The sequence below is a fragment of the Leucopleurus acutus genome, assembly GCF_964270905.1.
Source record: "Leucopleurus acutus genome assembly, chromosome: 6".
Taxonomy (NCBI): domain Eukaryota; kingdom Metazoa; phylum Chordata; class Mammalia; order Artiodactyla; family Delphinidae; genus Leucopleurus; species Leucopleurus acutus.
Genome location: NC_139149.1, coordinates 45131438 through 45151142, shown reverse-complemented (window position 1 = coordinate 45151142; position 19705 = coordinate 45131438). Strand labels below are relative to the sequence as shown.

The following is a 19705-nucleotide window of genomic DNA, read 5'->3' as shown; positions in this document are numbered from 1 at the left end:
TTGCCATAGAACATGAAAGCATAAGAGTTCTGGCTGTTTGAAGGAGAAAAAAAAATAAGTCGACTTATTTTAATGGTATAAACTAGCTTTAGGTTTTCTCAGGGGCTTAAAGAAAAGAGCACTGAGAAATGGGAGTGAACTGCAAGATAGGGTTTGTGTAACAAGTACCTCAAACCACAGAAGTCACATGGGCTCTCTCTGCTTTGCTACTTTTGATTACTTGTCAGAGGGTTACGCTCTTAGCTTCCCCCAGCCTGCAAGGCCACTCAACCATGTGCTAGCTGGAGTAATCTTTATTCACAATGTCTTTACAAAGGCTCATGCAACAGAGCAGCAATGGCAGTTTCGTGGAGTACTGTGCTGGTCCAGCGTATAGCTCTTACCCCACACTCACAGGCAGCTTTCCCATGGATGATAATAGAAGGCTTCAAATGCTGGCAGATACTGTGGCTACTTTGCCTCGGGGAAGAAAGCAGGTATGGTTGCTATTTTGTACCTTTTAGAGTGTTCATGTTCTCTTGAGAGCAGAGTGATACGTTTGTCTGACTGCATATTAAAAATGTTATTTTAGCTGCTTTGGAATTAGTGGCTCAGAGTATGGGTGAGGAAGGAGGTGAGGAGCCCAGAGAGCTCCTGCATTAATCCTTAAATCTTGAAGATTTAAGACTATAAGACAACATTTTTAAGGCAAAAGTTAAAAGAAGATTGTTTTTCTCACTGGAACAGGTGTTCAGGTAAAATAAAAATCATTGAGCGCATCAACTTGAAGAAGGTGTATGTAGACACAACCAGTTTGAGAGTTATTGTTCCTTTTTCCTTCTTCCAGTGTCTCCCATTGATTCCTTCCCTCCCAGCCTCTCTCCCAGTTGTTGATAGTCATTTCAGTTCATAATCCAATGAGAATACTTTTTTTAGGGCAAATTTTATTGACTAAATTATCTTCAGTTCTGGGGCACTGGCACATACCTCACACTATTGGGAATTAAGACTCTTAATGGGATAAATGAGTGCAAGGTCCACCACTTACTAGCTGTAGAAGCTTGAGTAGAGTCACTTTCTTCTCTAAGATTCAGTTTTGTTTTTTCTAAAATGAAGATAATAATAGAACCATCCAGTGAGGCTCTTCTGCAGCTTAAGTGAGGAAATGTACAGTGCTTAACAGAGTGACTGACATGTAGTATGTGCTCAATAATTATGCTATTATTTTAATTTTTATTGAAAAGTATTTCCCTAGAGAGGAAAACTCATTTGGAAAAAAATCCATGTACAACTGGATTTATTGTGCTTTTTTTTTTCGGTTTTCAATTTCCAGCTAGTAAAAAAAATTTAAACCAAAACACCTCTTCAGATTTTGGTTAAATAACTTGCTATAATGCCCCACGTACATATCTGAATACAGAAAATATTAAGAATTGCTTTAAAGCATGAATTTTTGCCCTTAAATCTTATATGCACATCATATGTTCCTCTTAAGCCTTCTAATTTCAGGATTAGAGAGTTACAGCATAGTGGGAGAGTCGTGATCTTTTTTCAGTGATGTACATAGCTGATTCCTTGGTATTTTTCACAATGAAGATAAGGGAATAATTTGTCATGGTTTGGATGATTGATCCTTTTCAATCCAAAAGTGCCTTTATGACATTGTTTAACGTAATAATGAATATTCTTATCAATTTACTGTCTGAAACTAAAGCAACTGTGGGAAGTACCAAAATCTCTATTCACTTTTCATGTGTACAGCAGTGTAGGGTGTACAAAAATGAGAAGGACACTTTTTCCTGGTCTTACAGGGTTTACAATTGAGTAGGCAGAACCAATAGGCATTATACAACGTAAAATAATATACCTGCTCCAATCCAAGTACATGTCTTAGAATACAACCTTGAAGGATAGATATTCCAGATATTGAAGGGTATTCCAGAGCAAAGGAATAATTTAAATGCCGCAGCACAGATCTTGGGGCTCTTAGGGCAGTTTAAGTAACAACACATTATTGTGTTAGGTGGACCTGATGAGAGTCTGTGTGGGAGGGGAGGGGAGACCTCAGAGCTGGGCTGCTTTACACAACACTTGGACACTTTCCCTGAGGAAGTAGTAATTTGACCAGCACAGGGAAACAACTGAGCATGATTGAGTAGAAGGTTTTAGGAACCTTAGTCGGACAACATGCTTGTCGGTAAGTGGGTAGAGAGAGACTAGCAGTGAGGGAGCAACTTTTGTAGTTGGAGAAAGAAGATTCGAAGGAATGGAGAAGAGGCTCAGAGGCTTGGCTGTGAAGGCAGTGAAGAAGGAGGAGACACATCTGGTTTTAAGCCTGAGTGAAGGTAGCATGAACTAAAAAGAGAAATCAGTAGAAGGCTATTGGCAGAAGATAATGAGAGGGATGTAGGCATATGAGATGTACCTGAGTGTGTGTGTGTGTGTGTGTGTGTGTGTGTGTGTGTGTGTGTATAATCTGTATAATATCTACACATACACACACATTTCCACACCAGTTATTTTATTCATATGTTCTCATCCTTTTTAGTTCTTCTCTTTTCCCTTTTCTCATATTCTTTCCCATGGTAAGACTTTTCCTATTCAAACAGCTTTTTCTTACTGTTGTGAGATTTACTTAAGGCAAAACAAAACATCTTGTATACGATACTTCTGATTCTATACAATTATCATCAGTGAGGCTTGATGCAAGTTTATCCCAACAGTTCAGAATTTTCTGAACGGATGTTCATTTCCCTTAACTGGTTTTTTAGAGAATAATCACCTATTTGGCACTGGCCGAACTGCAGGCAACAAGATCCCTTTGAGGCAGTCCCACAAGCAGGTGTTTCTCTGCCCACTGTTATTTTCAACCCTTTCAGGGCTGATGTCAGCAATTCATACTTCTTGTTATCATTGGCTTTGCTTTCTGCAAAGCTCTATCTGGTTAGCCAGGGTGTTTACACTCAACATTATTTAAAAACAGATTTCTGTGTGTTTATATGATCTCAATACCTTTATTTGTAGGAGGTGACACACTCCCAGTGTGTCCTACTTCTGAACATGGTTTTAGGAAAAAAATAATCTCTGCAACAGAAAACGCTGTAGGAAGGAGACAGGATGAAGTAACGTCATCTTGATGAATGTGGCAATGCTAAAGGAGTACCGCTGGACCTTACACCCACTCTCCCAAGGGCAGTAGGTTGTCGCTGGAAAGTGGTTTTCACCGAATGCTATAGTGAAAACCTGACAAACAGAGGAGAAGCCTGAATGTGCATTAGTGGGACCACAGACAGACTCTCTTTGCCTGGTTTTCTTTTGGTGATCGAATTATTACTAAATAGACAACTTCTGGAAGGGTTATTTCACTTAAAAGCTCAGGTACAGAATATTGTGCTAAACCCGGTAATGCATGTATTTCTGGGATGGGTTCTGCCCTTCACGAGCTTTTACATTGTTTCTGGCTACACATCCATCCATTACCAAAACTCCCAAGTGTTCCTGACTGCAAGATATTTTGATCATTGAATGTATACGTTCAGTAGAAAACTGTTAATTTCACTACAAAAGAATTTGAAAAGTATTCTCTAATCCATACTGTGGTATGCTTAGAGACAATATCCAAAAATTTTTTCTTGAAAAAGAGGTTCATGGGCCCACAATGGGACTTTCCTGAGAAGCCACAACATTCTATTTGGGTTCCTAAAGGGCCCTTAAATTTAAAAACTTGAGTTCAGCTCTATTATTTTGCTAATCTTAGAATATTTCTGTGGAGCCCTGCTATCCTAAAGTTCCTGACGTAAAAAGGAAAAAAAAAAAAAACCTATGTTCATGGAAGAATTGGGAAGAATGAGGCAGGGGACTGGAAAGGGAGCAGAGCACATAATTTTGGGACTTTTGAAACAAACAACGAAACCAAAAATACCTCATCTGTGAACAGGTATCCTCCCCTCCCCGACCCACAACAGTTTCAGGAAATGAGTACACAGAGGGGCCAGGAAGTAACAGGCTGTTACTTAGCCGCAGAAGTGGCTACAGTATGGAACTACAAGCTCCTTCTGCAGGGCTGTCTGGCTGGCTCTGGGGCAGATTATTCCTAGTTTTTGCAAACTGACAGCTGAAGTATTTGGTCTTGGTTTCGCACTAAAGAGGGGCATTGTGAATCATTGCATAGCAGCAAAAATTACATTTTTAACATTGATGTCTAATCTTTTAAGTCCTCTGACTAAAAACAAAAGAGACGGATCCTCAGCCCTACCCCAGGCATCTTTATTTTAGAAGCTAGCAAGGGGTTAAAGAGCTGTCTACTCAGCAGATGTAATTGAATGTGTAGTTTGCAGCCCTGCCAAACTGCTAAACCTAGATTTCTCATATTAGATAATGTGTAATAAAAGACAGCTGTTGCCAGCATATGCTGTTCATTGCACACCAGTTCCTCATTCATGAGTTTTGCTGTCATCCCCACAGCCCTAAGAAAAAGCTCAGGCTGGGAGGGCAGTCAAGGGAGCAGAGACTCCACTGGTCAGATTCTAGAAGAGGGCTGCTCACTCCAGGGCTGCAGGGGAAACTTTTTCTAAAGTGTAAGACCTTTGCTAAGACCTCAGACGTACTTCTTGTCACTTAGGCAGATAGTTGGTTGAACCCTGAGAACGTTCCTTTCCACATTGCCTGAGTCTGACAGCCCAGATCAAAACCAAGTAAGCATTGTGGCAAGATGTGGAACATGTCAGAGAATTTGATGGTGCTTAATTTATTTAAATTGTTTTTTTATTTAACCGTTAGGTGCCTATGACAGGCTCATTGCTGATCCAGAGTGGAAACTAATTCATAATTTGATTTAGTCTGAGTTTTTCCTTTGTGTCACTGATGACCTGGATCAGTCAGTCCACAACAATTGAGTATCTGCTCTGCATCTCACCTTGTGCTAGGCAGATATTTCCATCTTAATCTAGTTGCTTAGCTAGATAGAAAGGTTAGACCGAGAGAGGTGGGGAAATTTCCTTCTCTATAGAAGTCTGGGATTTGTCATGTGGACTTAAACAATTTTATATTTGAATCTATCTAGAATAATTTTTGATTTAGAAGGCAGTTTAAATGGTGGAAGAGATGAAATCTTGAAGTTCCCATCAATGCTATGATTATTTGCTTAGCAAAAGGGTATTTAAAATTGGTGAAGGAAGGCTCAAAATTGTAAGGACTCATTAATTTTTGCCACCATTCATTCATTTAGCAGTTGTGTATTAAGGCATTACTGACTGACTTTGTTTTCTATTAGTCCTTTTTCTATGGTTCTTGCTGTTTTGCGATTCCGGTGTTTGTTTTTTTTATCGTTGTTTGTTTTCTTTCGTTTTAAATTGTACTTTATATTTTTAAATGTCTACCCTTGAGCTTTTCCTATGGATATTTAATTTAATGAAAGACAGAGTTGAAGGCTCTCTTACTTTGGATCTCCCACCACCTCTTACCTGCTCGTCTTGTAGTCTAGTAGTTTACTTCTGTTTGTCTGTTTAGCTGTTTTTACGGTTCCACTCGACTCCAGGCCCTGTGATGGGCACTGGGGTAGAAAGTAAAACAAATACATTCCCCAAGAGGCCCAAAGGATACGGGGAATTATGAACAGAAGTGAGGTATTTAATCCAATCTGCCCTTCACATAAATACACATCTGTGCCTCCACATGAATGAATATGTGCATTATCTGATGAATATTAACAGCAAGAGTAATGATTTTAAATATAAACCCTAGTTATGATTTACAGATAGCACGATTAGGTATGACCTACCTAAGTACTTTACAATCTGAAATAAGGATCAAAGCCAAGCAAATGGAAATAATGAAAGTAGATAAGAAAACGTGTGTACAGTATAACAGAGAGGTTGAGAATGCTTGGGCATATCGAATTTACTGCTATCTTCCTCAAGAAGGCAACCTACTGCATAACTGAAAGGTCCCCACCCTTGTTAATGGTACTTATCAGGACAAAATCAGGCTGAAACAAACCATACAAACTGTTATAGGTCTTCCACAGTTAGTCCTTATAAATTGAAAATAGATACTTTTTAGCAAATATAGAGAACTTTTTTCTTTTTTTGGTTCTGAGCCTTCCTATTGCAGTCTTCACGATGATATAAATGATTTGAAGTCCAAAACTGACAAGAGAGGAAAATATAATTAATTTACATCAAATTGTTAGGAAGAGGTCTTCGTAGGTCTTCATTATGTTAACATTACTGACCAGTGGCCAAATTCTGGACACTGAGCCGTTCCAGAAAATTTGTGAGAATGCTGACATTTTGTACTTGGTAATTCAAATTCCTTATAGTGATGTAAGCTTCTCCACTAACAAATGCCTTAATGAAAATTTAATTTGTGCATTCATTTCTTCTACGTGTTTTTCTCCTGGCTTTCATCCTCTACTTTACTTTTATTTGTTTGGACTCCTGCATTGATCTCCTGATATTTTCTGTAGTCCTTGACATATGAGAAGCATAATAGGTTGCCAGTTAAATAAACACCATGGGTTAACTAGTAGAATGAGCTTATGTTTTGGAGCCCTGGACCAACACTTGAGAAAGAGCTAATTAACATTTGTTAATTCCTAAGCAAATAAACAAAACAAGAAACACAAAAACTCAGTATAATTACCTTAAAAACAAGATGCCACTTTTTGTTAATTTTTACTTTGTTTATAACGGTAGATTGTATCCTGGAAGCTTATGTTTATATGATCTTTTCCCAAAACATGCAGAGGAGTAAAGGTGATGTTATTTATACCATTTACATCATTCTGAGGTTCCTTTCCTTTCTTGGCTGGAAATCTCACTGTACTCTTTTACAACTATTGCAAAAATAAATCATAAAAAGAATTGAGGTTTTGAGTCTCTGATTTCACCCGAATTGTGCTTCTGAGTATTAGTTAGTTCTTTAGAGATGATTTTATCCTGCTAAAAACAGTAACATATTGAACTATTACAATAAACACAGTCATTTCATCAGCATCTCCCCAAACTATCAACTATTTGGGTTTTATATGCCATTCCATGGGTGTTATTTTTCTTTGGATTTCAGTGTGATTATAAATTGCTGTGGTTAACCTTTCAGAGGCTATTTTAAATACAGATTAGATATGAAGTTCTTTTTGGAAGCTTTGGAGCTTTGCCACATTACATTAACTCTTTTGCCATGGGGTATTATTATGGAAGCCTCATTTAATCTTTCAAGCGGACTGCCTGAACGGTCCCTTTCCCAGCTCTCCTTTGCTATCGCTAGAGAATGGAAATTACGGCCTTTCCGTAACAATTTCCCAGGAGCTGGGCCAAAGAAGGTGATAAAGAACAAAGTCCTTTGTGATATAGAACATTTTGCAGATGTGTCTTAAGGACCTTTCAATAACTGTGTGCTTGTGTTTTTCAGCTTGCTCTGACGAGATCAAGTTCTTTAGATCATACCTTTTTCTGGTCTCAAAGGTAAAGAAATTAATTTATTTTTTGGTTTCTCAGCAAGATATTTAGGAACACAGCTTTCCAGGCTGTTGATATCACACACACACATAGAGTCTTATATACTACAGTTTACATAAACATCAGCTATTTTTTATTGACAGTTATTTTTAATGATAGGTATGTGCCAAATGTTATACTTTGATCTTCATGCCTAATTTTTTGTTTTTTGTTTTACAGAAAGCTTGTTACTGTGGAAAAACAAAATAAAGGAAAATTTGGGTTTGAAATTCAGGTGGGCAGTTTTCAGATTTTCCAGACTTTTAGTGAAGAAAGTGGCACTGGTTATGTCATGATATTTGCAGAGAAAGAATGAAGCTGGGCTTAGGGAATGATGGAGGCTGTGACTTGTTTTCAATGTTTTTGGTAGTCTTTCAGTGTGTTGGGTACCATCAAGGAAAGAAAACATTCAGCGGATAAAAAACCCACCCTGAGACATAGTGTGCTTCTTGTTTGTAGCGCTTTAGTCTTCTGGTAGGTTTGAGACTGATCAGAAATTCTTGATATCAGTCAGCTCATAAATAAGAGAGTGATGTACTCTTTATAATGTGCATTTTATATATTTGCATTAGTGATGTGTTTTTTTTAACATCTTTATTGGAGTATAATTGCTTTACAATGTTGTGTTAGTTTCTGCTGTATAACAAAGTGAATCAGCTATATGTATACATATAACCCCATATCCCCTCCCTGTTGCGTCTCCCTCCCACCCTCCCTATGCCACCCCTCTAGGTGGTCACAAAGCACCAAGCTGATCTCCCTGTGCTGTGCGGCTGCTTCCCACTAGCTATCTGTTTTACATTTGGTAGTGTATATATGTCCATGCCACTCTCCCACTTCGTTCCAGCTTACCCTTCCCCCTCCCCGTGTCCTCAAGTCCATTCTCTATGTCTGCGTCTTTATTCCTGTCCTGCCCCTAGGTTCTTCAGAACCATTTTTTTTTAGATTCCATATATATGTGTTAGCATATGGTATTTGTTTTTCTCTTTCTGACTTCACTCTGTAGGACAGACTCTAGGTCCATCCACCTCACTACAAATAACTCAATTTCGTTTTTTTTTTATGGCTGAGTAATATTCCATGTATATATGTGCCACATCTTCTTTATCCATTCATCTGTCGATGGACACTTAGGTTGCTTCCATGTCCTGGCTATTGTAAATAGTGCTGCAATGAACATTGTGGTACATGACTCTTTTGGAATTATGGTTTTCTCAGGGTATATGCCCAGTAGTGGGATTACTGGGTCATATGGTAGTTCTATTTTTAGTTTTCTAAGGAACCTCCATACTGTTCTCCAAAGTGGCTGTATCAATTTTACATTCCCACCAATGGTGAAAGAGGGTTCCCTTTTCTCCACACCCTCTCCAGCATTTAAACAGCATTTTGCAGTTTTTTTTTTTTTTTTTTTTTTTTTTCCGGTACACGGGCCTCTCACTGTTGTGGCCTCTCCCGTTGCGGAGCACAGGCTCCGGACGTGCAGGCTCAGCGGCCATGGCTCTCGGGCCCAGCCACTCCGCGGCATGTGGGAACTTCCCAGACCAGGGCACGAACCCGTGTCCCCTGCATTGGCAGGCAGACTCTCAACCACTGCGCCACCAGGGAAGCCCCTCATTATAGTTTTGATTTGCATTTCTCTAATGATTAGTGATGTTGACCATCCTTCCATGTGTTTGTTGGCAATCTGTATACCTTCTTTGGAGAAATGTCTATTTAGGGCTTCTGCGCATTTTCAGATTGGGTTGTTTGTTTTTTTGATATTGAGCTACATGAGCTGATTGTATATTTTGGAGATAAATCCTTTGTCAGTTGCTTCATTTGCAAATATTTTCTCCCATTCTGAGGGTTGTCTTTTCATCTTGTTTATGGTTTCCTTTGCTGTGTAAAAACTAAGTTTCATTAGGTCCCATTTGTTTATTTTTGTTTTTATTTCCATTTCTCTAGGAGGTGGGTCAAAAAGGATCTTCCTGTGATTTATGTCATGGAGTGTTCTGCCTATGTTTTCCTCTAAGAGTTTTATGGTGTCTGGCCTTACATTTAGGTCTTTAATCCATTTTGAGTTTATTTTTGCTTATGGTGTTAGGAAGTGTTCTAATTTCATTCTTTGACATGTCGCTGTCCAGTTTTCCTAGCACCACTTATTGAAGGGGCTGTCTTTTCTCCATTGTATATTCTTGCCTCCTTTATCAAAGATAAGGTGACCATATGGGTGTGAGTTTATCCTGTTCTGGGCTTTCTATCCTGTTCCATTGATCTATATTTCTGTTTTTGTGCCAGTACCATATTGTCTTGATTACTGTAGCTTTGTAGTGTAGTCTGAAGTCAGGTAGCCTGATTCCTCCAGCTCCATTTTTCTTTCTCAAGATTGCTTTCACTATGGCAACATTTTTAAACTATTATTTGAAACACTTAAGAACATTTGGCTCTATGTGCGTATTGTCTCGTGCTTTAGGAAAATTTTGACTTCTTTATGGATATCTATTTAATAGCCTAAGAATTTCATTTCTTATTTTCTGTCTGCTTTTCATGGCCATATTTGCTAAGGTGATGAGTTAGGTCAAATGAAGTCTAGTCTAATTAAGTGCAAGAGAAGTAGTTTAAGTATTACTGTGTTCTTTTTCCATTACACTTTTGCATTTCTTTTAGAGGCATTTTGCATAACCATATCCTTATACTGCACATCAGTTTTTATATCTTAACTTTGGTGCTGCCTTCAGAAAACTTTGGTGACTAAATATAAGCCCCACAGTTGTAAAGTCAGTGTGTTTTTAGATTAGGAACAGGAAGCTGCTATGTAAGATGTGTTTTATGAATAAAGAAACAAAATGGAACTCTAGCTGCAATGAATAGGGAGAAGGCTCTAGGAGAAAAGAAGAGACGTTCTCCTTTCTTAACTCCTCTACTTTTGAATTTGGTGAAATCTCTAATTCTTCCATCAGGTTTTAGAAGCATAGTACTCTCTCTTGTTCCTCATTCACATGAAACACTCCTTATTCTGTTGTAGAGACACTATGCTTTTTGTGACCACTTCTTTTCAAATGAGATTACCCCCAAGGATGTGCAGTGATTGCTACTGAAAACAGGAGCAAAGTCTACTCACTTACTCTTACTTAATGTAACCAGAGAGGATCTCTTCTCATTTTTCTATAGACATGTCACTGCTTCCCCCATGTTTCTCCCTTATACCATAAACACTCTACATGAAGCAAGAATCAAAACTATCATTAGTAGACAGCAGGCTATAGTGCCCTGAAACTTTGTGGACTCATGTGAGCTAATGGCTTCACCTCTGGACTGCAGCATGTCTGTGCTATCTTAGTGATGCAAGGATCCACTCCTCTGCAAATTCCCTTATGGTGTATGCTTTCCATTACCAGCTCTACGCCATAACCTATTCTCTAGTACTCATAAGATTTGTAGTAGTCATCAAATAGGGGACATGCTCTGGGAACATTTTGAAGACCAGATAGAACCTCACGTACCCTTATTGTGCCCCCATCATTAACACGTATTTGGGCCCTTGTCTACCAGGTGCAGGGCATGCTGGGAGAGAACAAGTCCACCTCCTCTGGTTTCCATGGGTGCTAGTTTTTTGCTGCTACAGAGAGTAATGTAGTAATTTGGCAGGAAGATAGACCTTAGATTCATGTACACCTGAGTTCATATTCTTTCAGTGCTACCTTAGTGGGTTCTTAGGCACTTCAAATGAACTAACGCATAAAGTACTTAGTAATGTGCCTGGTTCCAGTAGAAGATCAGCAAACGACAACTGTTAGAATGAAGGCTATCAGGCATGAGAAAGGCAATGTACTTTTGTGTCTCTAGGAAATGATTGAGCTAGAAGACTGGATAAAAGAGAGAAATATCCAACTAATAATTTCTTTCCAAAACTTGGGGACCTCTGCCTTTCCTTCTCTAAGCCACAAATTTTATACCTGTTGCAAACATATACACAGGTGCAGGCTACATCAATTAACATGTTTCCCCTTCACTGTACTCACCTTCCTCCCTGGACATGGAGGGTAGACTCTCACTGCTAATGAGAATCATTATAACAGTGGTTTCCCAAAGGAGGGTCTGTTATAGCTTTGGTTCATGTCCTCCATGAACCAGACCACCCTTCCATCTCTTGAAGGGCCTGGGCTGTGGCAAGAAGACTCCCTGGCAGAAAAACTGTTAAAGGGATCTCTGGCATAGATGGAAAGTAGATTACACAATCTCTGAAAGACCCCTCTATCTTTAAGATATGGGGATTCTAAATGCCTTGCAGAGTACATAGAAATCTCTTAGGTTAACAAAGTCAAGTTTCTAGAAGTTTGACTGACTTCTGGTTCTGCTGGTTCTGGAGCCTGGAGGTCTGTAATACCAAAAGGAATGAACATCGGACATTCATTTTTCCACAGGGAAGCAGTGCTGGAATGTGGTTTAATTTTAGGAAACAGATGTTTAGAAGACTTACTCAACTCAGAATGCTGATTTTGATTCTACATGCAGCAAGACCTCATAACTTAAATATGTGAAAAAGAAAAATATAGGTCCTTGGGCCACTCTATTCACCAAACACTTGTGCTGTGTTCTTGGTACAAATCGAAAACAAAAACAAAAACAAAAACAAGCTGCTTTTGCCAAATTGAGGCCAGAGGCGAAGCATAACTTTTTCTAATTTAGTCAAGTGGCTAATGAATGAGTATTTAGGGCAGATGTACCACCGAGCGCTCAGGAATGAAGGTAATTGAGTCAATCATAGTGCTTTTGAATGAATGCAGGGCAGATTGTCATTATTTGCAGAACTCTGATTTAAAATAATTATTGTTGGCATATCTCCCTTGCTGGGTATGTACTGTTTCATATGCTCCTGTAATAAGTACTTTAGCTCGGGAGAACCACATAGAGATTTTTCTCTCTGCTCTTGGCCATTATTGTTTTAGCCCATTGGGAAAAGAGAAACCAAATTTTTCTTGTTAAATATGCGATAATGATAGCATCAGGTGGTCTCTTAGGCTTGAAAGTCTTAAAGTCTTAAGCCAGTCTTACCCTACTTTCTTTCTTAAGCCAGATGTATTTTTTATGAATGGAGTCAGCTACAGATTGTGTGGGAGAAGTGTAAGATTGGTACTTAGATTTAGTTTATATTCAGAAAAGCTTCCCAAGTTGTTCTTTGCACTTATCTGTTATGCTGCTTAAGGTAACTGATACCACTTAATATTTTTTTAACAAATAGATTTTGAGTTTTTTGGTAATGGTAATCTGTTTTTTATTTGGTAATGGTAATTATGTATCCCTTTAATTTTACAGACTTACAGGCTCCAAAACCAGAACACCTGCTCCTCAGAGATGTGCACCCTGATCTGCAAAATCCAGGAGGATAGCCCGGCACACTGCGCTGGCCTGCAAGCTGGTAAGTTAGAACTATGCTCATGTTAGGAATTATTTAAATAGCAAGAAAAATAACTTTTTTGATAGTGAAGGTCAGAACATGATTGTTGCTTTGAATTTCCTTAACTCCTTTATGTTGCCAAGGTTTGGGTCTTGCTTGTTTTATTTCATTCGTGGGTCAGGAAAGATTGTTTAACCAACCGTTTTAACACTCATTTTTCTTGGCATCTCCCAGGTGATGTCCTTGCAAATATCAATGGTGTGAGCACAGAAGGTTTCACCCACAAACAAGTTGTTGACCTGATCAGATCATCAGGAAACCTGCTAATGTAACTATCTGGCTGCTTCCCGTGGGGCTTCAAAAATGTTACGGTCTCTCATAATGCCTGTTGAGTGAATGAATAGGCTTTTTGTTCAGGATCACAAGAAGGGAGGCAGTGCACCATAGCTTGGGGATTGGGTACAGACGTTTTTATCAGTTCCTTTTGTTTCTCAAGGTTTCCTCAAACTTGAACATGTTGTCAACATCTGAAGTCAGAGGACATCAATAGCCCAAACATCTGAGTGGGTGGGATAGCATTTTTTAAATTTTATTTTTAATTCAAATTCAATTAAACTGGCACACATTCTCTTTGGACAGAGAGGAATGGGTTCAATTTCCATGGCTGATATAATCCTGTGGTTAGAACAAATGAAAGGTCAGAAGGGCTGAGTTTTTTCCTCTTCTACCACCAGCCAATTGTTTTTCTCTCCTAGTGTTCTGTTTGAAAGAACAGTCTGCTCGGCCCTCATGCCGTGCAACACACACACTCACATCTGCTACTATTCCCAACTTACTAATGGGACATTTGTTTCCCCAGTTAGAGATTCAACTGACATTTCCACCCTTAGTAACTAATAAGACCTTAGTAATTAGTTAAAAGATGGAATTCACCCATTTACTAAAACGATATTTATTGAGCAAATACTATGTTTCCAGCTCTGTGATAGGCTCAGGAGAAATAAAGACTCTTCTATTGCTTTATTGTGGAAGGAGATAGGTAAGAAGAGCCTGCAACAATAAGTAATTTTGATATTTCAATTATTGATAACTGCTATAAAGAAAGTAAAACAAGAAATGGGATAGAACATTGAGTGAGAGGGCTGCTATTTTAGCTTAAGTGTTTAAAGTGGTCCTTTCTGAGAAGGTGAGCTTTGAGCTGAGAGCGAAATGAAGAGAAGGGATGGTTAGATGAACTCCTGGTGAGAACATTTCAGATAAAGGGAGAGGTCTCTGAGTTCTCAAAGTGGGCTTGGCATATTCAAGGGATAGAGAGGAAGCCAGTGTAATTGGTGGTTGGTGAATTAGGAAGAATATAGTAAGAAATGAAGACAGAGAGTTCTCCAGGGAGCAGAGTATGGGCCTCACCAGCCAGCCTTAATAGTTTTAGAATTTATTCTGATCATCTCCTTTATTCTTCACAGAAGTTAGTTATATTCCTATTTATAAATGAAGTGACTCAGGCTGAAATGAGGTTTAGTTAAGACCAACCATCTAGTAAATGCCAGGGCTGGGATTTGACCATCTGCTCTGGAGGCCAGGCCCTATTCTCCAGCTACACCACAGCTGCTCCTTGTAAGCTGCCAATAAAAAATCTGCTGGACACTCTTTAGTGATTCTAGTCTAAAACTTCAAAGACTATTTCTTTGGGGTTTGTGTGAGAGTAGTTTTGAAAGATGACTGGTGGTGGTAGAGGACTGAGTCCAACTCTGTGAATCCTATGAGTTCAGGGTAAAGGTTGGGGCCACTTGAGCTCCAGAGAAACTTGAGTCTATAAGGTAGGAATCATATAGAGTCCAGGGGAACATGCTGGTGATTAGAAACAGAAACCTATATTCCAGATGGGTAAAGTGGGCAGACCTCAAGTGGATAATTAAAGAGTATTGGGTGGAGACAATTGGAAATCCAGAGATAAGGAAGATGAGAGACCGTTTGTACAAATACTGAAGAGAGCGGCCAATCTATGGCTGCAGTTCTGCCCACAGACATCTATTGCTTGGGCAGGGCAGGTCAACATTAAAGTGCCAAATAGATTCATAGGGATTGTCACTGTCGCCCAGAGTCAAGACCCGCTAATGAGAAAGCAGACAACGCGTTCTCTTGCTATCATCTCATTATCTTGGGCATAATGCTGTTGGAAATAGAGGGAAACTGGTCTCTGCATTTAATACTATTATTTTACCATGTCTTGAAAATTTTCTTGCGTCTTTATAGAGTTACAGCTTATTTATCAAAATGAATTTGAACCAATATTTTAAAAATGCTTAGTTGTATAACTCACATATCATATTTATCTTATGCAGATTGATGGCATCTAACTTGAGCCCACAAAACAAATCAGATCACTCAGGATAGAGCAAGTCTTTTTATTTTTAGAAGGGCATTTGGTATAGGGAGAAAGAACACCATTAGATGGATAATTCTAAGATTAAAGTTTGTACGCTTAAAAGGTTTTGAGATGAGAGTCATATGAAAGTTATTATCTCGTAGTAGTTCTGGTTCTATTTGTTCTAGTTCCAAAATTAAGGCAATTTACAGAGGTAAAATTTCCTAGAATCTTAGGGAAGAAAGGATTTTCCCTTGTTTAAAGAAATAGCTTCTTGACTCCATTGTTTGAAAGTCCCTAGTGCCTGTTTTCATTGCTGTATCCCTCACTTTTAGCACGATGTCTGGAGTCTGGCACATAGTAGATGCCCAATAAATATTCACCAAATGAAGGAGGTGACTCACCCGGACCACACAAGAATAGGTTCTAGCAGAGAACAACCGTCATTGCCATATAGGGGCTTCTATAAAATGAGCTACAGTTTACAAATAAACCAGAGTCTTTTCTTTCAGTCACCCTCTCAAAGAGAGTATTTATTTTCCATATTCTTTCTTAGAATGTTGTCAGAAGGTTTGGCTTACATCCAGATACTTGAAGTGCCGTGAGAATGGTAACATTTACGTTACTTTTTAAGGATAGCCTGTGCTCAAAGTGTAGTACTCCATAAGGATGGTACTTGTTTGAAAGAATCACTCATGCTATTCCCCTCCCCCTCCTTTTTTTCTTCAAACAGGATAGAGACTCTTAATGGAACAATGATTCTCAAAAGAACAGAGCTTGAGGCAAAGCTGCAAGTTTTAAAGGTAATTTAATTTAATACAGTGAGACACATTTTTCATCCTTGAATGTGAGTGGTAGAATAAAGATCTATTTGAAGAATTGAGATAGCCCTTGAAGATGAAATGTCGTGATGAGACTAAACTGCTGAATTATCAAGAGCCATACAATTACCTTTGCAGGAATATTAAATTCCACAAACCAGGGCAAATCACTTTCTTCCTTCCTTCTTCTGCATGTCTATGAGGCTCAGAAAGGCAACAGGAAGGCACATCACCTGAAGAACTTTTCATTAATGCACCTGTGATCTCTTTCAATTTACATTTTGTTTGGAAAAAACCAAAGAAGTAGAAGCTGTCTTTTTATCATTTTCCCAAGTGCTATATATGTGTGCAGGAGGGCCTGGGATTTTTGTTTTTCTGTTGTCCTCCTCTGCGTCCTTTCATTTTGCCTCATTCTTACTACAAAAATCATCTCCCTCTACTCCTGTGGCTGTCCTTGTATCTACTTTCACTGGCAAATACAGTGTCAACTTTGAAGAGGAAATTAAAGTTTACAGGAGATAGTGTACAATGCAGGATGTTCAGTGAAAATTCTCTAGGCTATTTGAGGGTCTTAAAAATCTCAGTTTCCTAGACTGGTGAGGTTCTGGCAGACCATGAAGTCTAGGCCCTCGCTCATGTGCATCTCAGGATGCGCTCAGTTATTGAGCTCAGGAGGGTAGAGTTAGTATATTCCTACTTTATCTTTTATTCCTCCCTTCTACCACATTTAATTCATCAACAAGACCTGTTTTCTTCTTTGTCAACATTGGTTTTATATTCTTGTCATTTTGCTTACCGCTGTGATCTTTTGAATCAATTTATAAAATTCATCAGAAGAAAGTCCTCTTCAGACTGTGATAGTAATTGAATGAATCGTATTTATAGAATAAATGATATCAATCGACGTTATTATGGTTTTTGCTTTCCTTACTTCAAACACAGGATCTCTCTTTCCATTCAGGTCTTTTATGTACTTCAAAAACATTTTGTAATTTCTTCATACATTTCTATATATCTTTGATTATATTTATTCCTATATACCTTCTAATTTTTTTGCTATAATTAATGTGGTCTTTTACATTTTCAACTGCTTATTGCTATTGATTTTTGTGTAAAGTTTTAAATCCAGGAGTCTTGCTGAACTCCCTTTATTCTAGTAATATGTTTGTAGATTCCCTTGGATTTTTTTATATAAACATAGTATCATCTGCAAATAATGAAAGTTTTGCCCCTTTACTCCCAATTATTCAACTAGTTTATTTTTTCTTCTCTTACAATATTGGCTAGGACCCTCAGGATGTTATAAATAGTGAGTCATCTTCTTCATGTTAAAAGGGGTGCCTCTAACATTTTATCATTAAATTTTTGTAAGGAGTAAATAGTTCTTCATATTATGTTTAGGTTTTTTAAACTGTCGAAAGTTAATTTGTTTCTGCAAAAGAGAGAGTCTTAGTGAACATCATTTTCAAAAAAGTAAAACTGGCTTTTTCAGGCTTTTGTAAAAAAAAAAAGGAAAGAAATGTAGAATGTAAACTAGTGATGTTATTTAAAACACAAGTGAAAAATAGGTTTATGTTTCATGGAATAAAGAACTCTATTGCACAACACATATTTGCATGCTTCTAAGCATTTTCTGTTCTTTGAACATTTTCTCTTGAACTTTTAATATACATACTTTATTATTTTTTCTAACCTAGAAAATTTTCAACATCTCCATCCTCTCCCAGAACATCATGAGGACCTTAACATGTTTAAATGTCCATTTAAGCCTCCATATTCCTTATTATTGCTTACTTGAGAAAATTCTATCCATTTTTAAAATGAAAAAGACAGGTTTTTTTTCTTAACAGCTGGTAAACAAGTATACCAACCTGTGAACTGTCAGCCTTGCCCTTGTTTCTTGTATTCTGTTCTTTACCTCCGGGTTTACTTTCCTTCTTGCTGTAGTATTATACTCCTTTAGTGAGGGTAGGTGGGTCTTTATTGAAAAATATCTATTTCACTGCTACTATAGAGAGTTTTATAGGTAATTGAATTATTCTAAGTTGGTGTTTTGTCTCCTTAGCACTTCGAACGCTTTGTTCCTTTGATATTTTGTTTATGAGGGAGCTCCTAATTGTTTATCCTTTGTAAGGTACTCTGCATTTTCTATATTTTCTTCTAAAAGTTTTAAAGCTTTTTAATATCCAAGTCTTTAATTCATTCAGAATTAATTTTTGTATGTAGTATGAGATAGGATTCCAATTTTGTTTTATTTTTTTCTATTTGAGTACTCAGTTCTCCCAGTACCATTTATTTTATACAGTCCTTCTTTTTCCCCAACGGACCTGCAGTAAAACCTCTATTTTTAAGCTAGTTCCAGATATGAATGGATCTTACAGGCTTCCAATTCTGATCCATTGATCAATTTGTTTATTTCAAACTCAGCTATTGTACCTTTGTAATAAATATTGATGTCTGATTGGGCAAGCTTTCCAGGTTATTCTTGGCCCTTTGATTGTCTGTATACATTTTAGAATCAGATTGTTAAGTTCTATGAATGTATGTTGGAGCTTTGATAGATAATACGGCTTTATATAGATAGATCAATTGGAAGAGACTTGACATCCATATGGTATTGAGTTATCTTACTGACAGACTATCTCAGTAAATAATTTTTAATTATTTACTTTCCATAAATTCCTATAATTTTATGCAGATAGATCCTATGCAGCTTTTATTAGATTTATTCCTTTGTAAAATGATTTTTGTTCTTATTATAGTTTCTTTATTAAAAATAATGTTTTGATTGAGATTAATGTGTAGATGTGTGAAATCAATTTTTCTGTGCTGTATAGTCAAACACCCTGCTAAACTATATAATTTCTAATAAATTACAGATTATTTTGAGTTTCTCATGAAGATAATAACGATCTGCTGAGAATGATATTTAGCTCTTTTTCTTATTTTGCTACACTGGTTAAGGCCTATAATACAATGATGGATAGAAGCTAAAATAGTAGGCATCCTTGCTTTGCTTTTGACCTTAAAGGGAATTCTTTTGATTCTTTCCTGTCTCTAGGGTTATACTTTTCAGGTTAAGGAGGTTCCTTTCTACACCAAGTTTTCTGATAGTTTTTACAGTGCTCGTGTATTAAATTGTATCAAATACTTTTTTTCTATAAGTGTTGAGGAGGTCTCATTTATTTATTTTTAAAAATCTGTCAATTTGGTGAATAACATTTAAAAATTTTCTAATGTAAAACCACCCTTGCATTTCTATAATAAATCCAACCTGGTCATAATTTATCATCTTTTTAATATACTTGTAGATTTGATTTGATAACATTTTCTTTAGCATTGTTGAGGGTAACTTCATCTTACAGGTAGAATGGCTTGTAATTTTCTTTTCTCAGACTATCTTTTTTAGTTTTGGTATCAAATTTACTGGACTCTTAGCATGAGGTGAGGAGTCTCTTCCCCTTTTTGTCGTCTGGTAGAATTCTTGTAACGCTATCTGAATCATCTGGGCTTGTGTTTCTTTTTGATGTGAATACTTCTAAACTCTGTTTCAGTTTCTTTATTAGCCATAAGACTGCTCAGGCTTTCTATTTTTGTTTGTTTGTTTGAGCCAGGTTTATTGAATGATGTTTTTGTTAATAAAATTTTAAAATTTTCAAATTTATTG

The 19705-nt window shown here is 37.5% G+C and overlaps 1 protein-coding gene across 2 annotated transcripts in view; it reads left to right on the top strand.

The window, feature by feature from the left end:
• Positions 1–202: 202 nt before the first annotated feature.
• CYTIP (cytohesin 1 interacting protein) overlaps positions 203–19705 on the top strand; it is a 29676-nt gene continuing 10173 nt past the window's right edge. The window contains exons 1-6 of one of the 2 annotated variants that reach the window (XM_082841325.1): positions 203–476; positions 7390–7442; positions 7656–7710; positions 12771–12873; positions 13087–13180; positions 15951–16020. In XM_082841325.1, coding sequence (XP_082697451.1) covers positions 303–476; positions 7390–7442; positions 7656–7710; positions 12771–12873; positions 13087–13180; positions 15951–16020 — 549 coding nt within the window. In that variant the 5' untranslated portion in view covers positions 203–302. The remainder of the gene's footprint in view (positions 477–7389; positions 7443–7655; positions 7711–12770; positions 12874–13086; positions 13181–15950; positions 16021–19705) is intronic. The other variant, XM_082841326.1, reaches the window with a different exon arrangement.